The sequence below is a fragment of the Anneissia japonica genome, unplaced genomic scaffold, assembly GCF_011630105.1.
Source record: "Anneissia japonica isolate Jap-2015-1 unplaced genomic scaffold, ASM1163010v1 scaffold287932_len317664_cov166, whole genome shotgun sequence".
In the NCBI taxonomy this organism is placed as follows: Eukaryota; Metazoa; Echinodermata; class Crinoidea; order Comatulida; family Comatulidae; genus Anneissia; species Anneissia japonica.
This window is the reverse complement of record NW_022735649.1, coordinates 138680-142730: the sequence shown is the minus strand read 5'-3', so window position 1 is coordinate 142730 and position 4051 is coordinate 138680. Positions and strand designations below refer to the sequence as shown.

General features: G+C 35.1%; 1 protein-coding gene across 3 annotated transcripts in view; it reads right to left on the bottom strand.

The window, feature by feature from the left end:
* The window catches only part of LOC117116664 (tRNA methyltransferase 10 homolog B-like), a 13333-nt gene that overhangs the window by 7429 nt on the left and 1853 nt on the right, over window positions 1-4051 (bottom strand). For 2 of the 3 annotated variants that reach the window (XM_033260747.1, XM_033260746.1), the window contains exon 2: window positions 2878-3003. In XM_033260747.1, coding sequence (XP_033116638.1) covers window positions 2878-3000 — 123 coding nt within the window. In that variant the 5' untranslated portion in view covers window positions 3001-3003. The remainder of the gene's footprint in view (window positions 1-2877; window positions 3004-4051) is intronic. The other variant, XM_033260749.1, reaches the window with a different exon arrangement.

Below are 4051 nucleotides of genomic sequence, written 5' to 3'. Positions count from 1 at the left end.
AAGCAAAGTTATGGCGGTTTGAATAATTGTCATCTTCTCAACTTTCCTCAATCATGTTTTGAGAAAAATGCTTTTATTTTTGGCAATTTCCTATTCATTTTTACTAGCTTCCATTTTAAAATGGCAACATTTTGGCTTTTACAGTTTGAATTTTAAACTCAAAATAGTAAGATTAATAATTATACTTTATTTATTACACAAAAACCCAATTCACACGAAATTCATATTTTATGGCATGTTCTGGCTATTGATGCTTGTTTCTCAATACAGTGCTGTGCGAGTTTACAGTCTGTTTGTGAGCTTGGGTCACATTTTCGGATTGCACAAGGTACGGTATATTATATTATCTTTTACAATCATTGTAAACTGAATATTGTTTCATGCTCTGGATGTGATGTACAGTATCAATAAGAATTTTATCAAGTTGCCTAAAGATATACTATGTTCAGTGCGGGGGCGGATGAACTCCTTGGAGCCATTGGCCAAACCATTAAATTTGTTCTATATTTTCAATAGGCTGAGTGTGCAAGTTATGCTTTTTTTTTGTTTTTGTTTTTTACGTTGTAGTTGATAACTTATTTGATCCGTATAAATGACATATAGAACATTTGGAAAGATTTTTTTTAAAACTAAAACAAAACACTCCATTATACTTGTCTAAAGTAGTAATCTGTATTATTTGGTTTGTTTTTGTTGTAAGACTGTACTATTGTGATGCATGGGGTTCCTGAATAATGATCAACTGTGTGTCGACCATTGTTTTTCTAAATTATTGAGGGTTGACTTGCGCTTCATAACCACAATGGAAAGGCGCAATATAAATTTCCAGTCCCAGTACTTCATTGATTATATTACATCCATTCAGGTAAAAAGTAACCCCTATAATTGAGACAGCTTCAGGGGTGGCGCCAGCCAGAGACCGGGGGCCACTCCCCTCCCACATCCCCTCCCCCCGGTCGGGGAGAAAAACCACAATTCGAAAATCGAATTAAATAGGCCTAAGCCTTTGAAATCCCTGAATTGTCAAAATTTTCGGAGCTTCGCACCCTGGACCGCTTTCAATGCCTTTTAAGCGACGCTCGACAACGCCCACTTTGCTATGGTGGTGGAAATCTGACCCGACGTTAAGAGCATCGGCCCCCCCCCCATCGGGGACCTCTGCCCCCGTAGGGAAAATCATGGTGCCACCTCTGGACACCTTAGGGTGGGTGGTACTATTATATAATGTATATATATTTAAATATGGGTCTAAAAATATTGGTTTTCTTTACTAAAGTGTCTGTATACACACGATATTCGTTTCTCACTATTTTTTTTTTATATATAAAGACGGTTTCATTTATATATAATAATGTATAATTAAAATGTATATTAACTTCTTTAAATATATATATATATATATATATGTATGTATGTATATAATAAATATACCTATATATATATATGTATATATAATATATATATACATATACGTAACATATATATAATGTGTATTTAAAAATATATATATATATATACACATATAATGTATAATTAAAATGTATATTAACTTCTTTAAATATATACATATGTGTTTCAGCTAGAGGGCTGAAATACAAGTTACTAGCGCACCGTCTTTCGGATGGGACGTTTAAGCCTTTGGTCCCGTGTGCATTATGGCCCATGTGCATGTTAAAGAACGCAGTGCACTCTTCGGAAAAGAGTAGGGGATTGTCTCCCGGTGTACTGCCCAATCACCACCAGAAGGACCCCACTGGAAATAAGTCTTCTTCTAAGTAATGGATATAAATGGTAGATAAATAAGAGCACAACACATTATTTTAGAAAAAATAACAAAGGTTAAAATTAGTGACATTAATACGTTTATTACTAAACGAATATCTCGGTCGTCCCTGCAATAAACCTTCTTTAAACACTTTATTAGCATAAACAATAAGGGCTAGGCCTATGCTTTATAAAATAACAAATGGTCACCGTAGCTGTACATGCTAATTAGCAGAGATTACTTATACAATATACCTGTCTCTTATACACATCTTATAGGTCTATATATAATAATATAATATATAATGTATAATAATATATAATATATAGTAGTATATTTAATATGTCTATATTATGATTATGTCATTATTGTCATATCATTATTATAATTATCAGTTATATTATACCTTTTTATATTGTTATTATTATTATTTTTATCAATGCAGTTTTAATTATTGTAAGTGGTTGTAAATGAAAAAAAATAACACAGGCAATGATATAAAACACTATAATTTTGGCTTTGCATTCAAATCTCTTTTGGTAAATATTCAGTAAATACACAGTAAGTTGGGGCCGAGTTGACTACTTGCGATCGAGTTGACTTGGGGCCGAGTTGGCTTGGGACCGAGTTGACATGGGGCCGAGTTGACATGGGGACAAGTTGACTTGGGGGCCGAGTTGACATGCGGCCGAGTTGACTTGGGGCCGAGTTGACATGCGGCCGAGTTGACTTGGGGCCGAGTTGACATGGGGCCGAGTTGACTTGGGGCCAAGTTGACATGGGGCCGGGTTGACATGGGGCCGAGTTGACTTGGGGCCGCGTTGACTGGGGCCGAGTTTACTGGGGCCGAGTTGATTCGAATTCTGTGTAATGAGTGACTGTAAACATTAAAAGTAGATGTAGTATAGTTATGATAAATTAACAAACAACAATCATAAGTTATTTGATAAACAAGGAGAACAATATAACTGGTAATAATATAATTATAATAATAATGATAAGATATAGTAAGAGCAATCAGTGACAGCTTTTTCTATCACCAGGTTGAATGCAGATTTCAACTATTATTAATATTAAACAATGTATGTTGTAATGGAATAGAAAAATGTTACTTGTACACATGACAATTCATATTGAATTTCTAGCTGTTCGCTGGTAGTCTTCACGGTATCATTGTTTACTTGAATTTCTAGCTGTTCGCTGGTAGTCTTCACGGTATCATTGTTTACATCCATAATCTAAAAAAGGCAAGTGAAAAGAATACATTCTGGTGTTGTGAGGCAATTGATAATGAAATAACACTATCTGCATTGCCTTAACTTGCCTAGGATAGTGTACATTTCTGGTATTTTTGGTGTAGCTAATAATAGGGGTAGATTCTGAGTAAAACCTCGAATTAAAGCCCTGGGCTTCTTTCTTTTGCAAACTTTGGATGGGCTTCTTTTCAAGATGCACTTCTTTTCGAGGCTTTTCCAAAGTAAAAAGAGAGGGGCTTTTTTCAAATGAATGTTGTTAATTTTGTGAATTTGTACTATAAAACAATAAATAAGGCCATTGTAACATCAATCTATATCATGAAGTGTATTTAAAAGGCATTAAATCACCTAAACTAATGTACAGTATAAACCAAGCTTGTTTTTAATTTATTTTGTTTTCTGAAATTCATGTACAGTGTTGGTACTGTCTGTACTATCTCAAAGAGAAGAATATGCTATCTTGAAGAGAAGCGATATGGGCTTCTTCTTGAGGCTACTTTTGCAAACTAAAAATGGGGGGCTTCAATTCGAGATGGGCTTCATCACGAGATTAAGCGAGGCCTAGAATAGTAGTAGTACTAACCTAGTAGTAGAGGCCGTAAGGCCCGGTCCTACTAAATACCACACGGAACCACTCGCGACCACACGGGACCGCTCGCGACCACACAGGTGCAAAAATGATAAAAATATTACCACACGAGAGTAGAAAACTACTTAATAATCAATAGAAACCAACTTTTAGTACGGTAATTATCCAAAATATGGTAAAAATGATTTTTTTTTACAGGTTTTTCCGCCGTGCTTCGGAAGGTAATGCGGTGACATTGAGGTTCTGTAACGCATTCACGGCTCCAGAAACGCGTTCACTCTTGACCTCTACAACATTCACTACATACAGTACGGTACGTTACATTTCATCCTGCGTGTATGCCTATTCTATGTATAGGCCTATTATTCTACTATAACTGTATTTATTACTGTATCTGCTTTGTATTTTTTATACTTATGTGTTTTTGACTCTTATTATTTT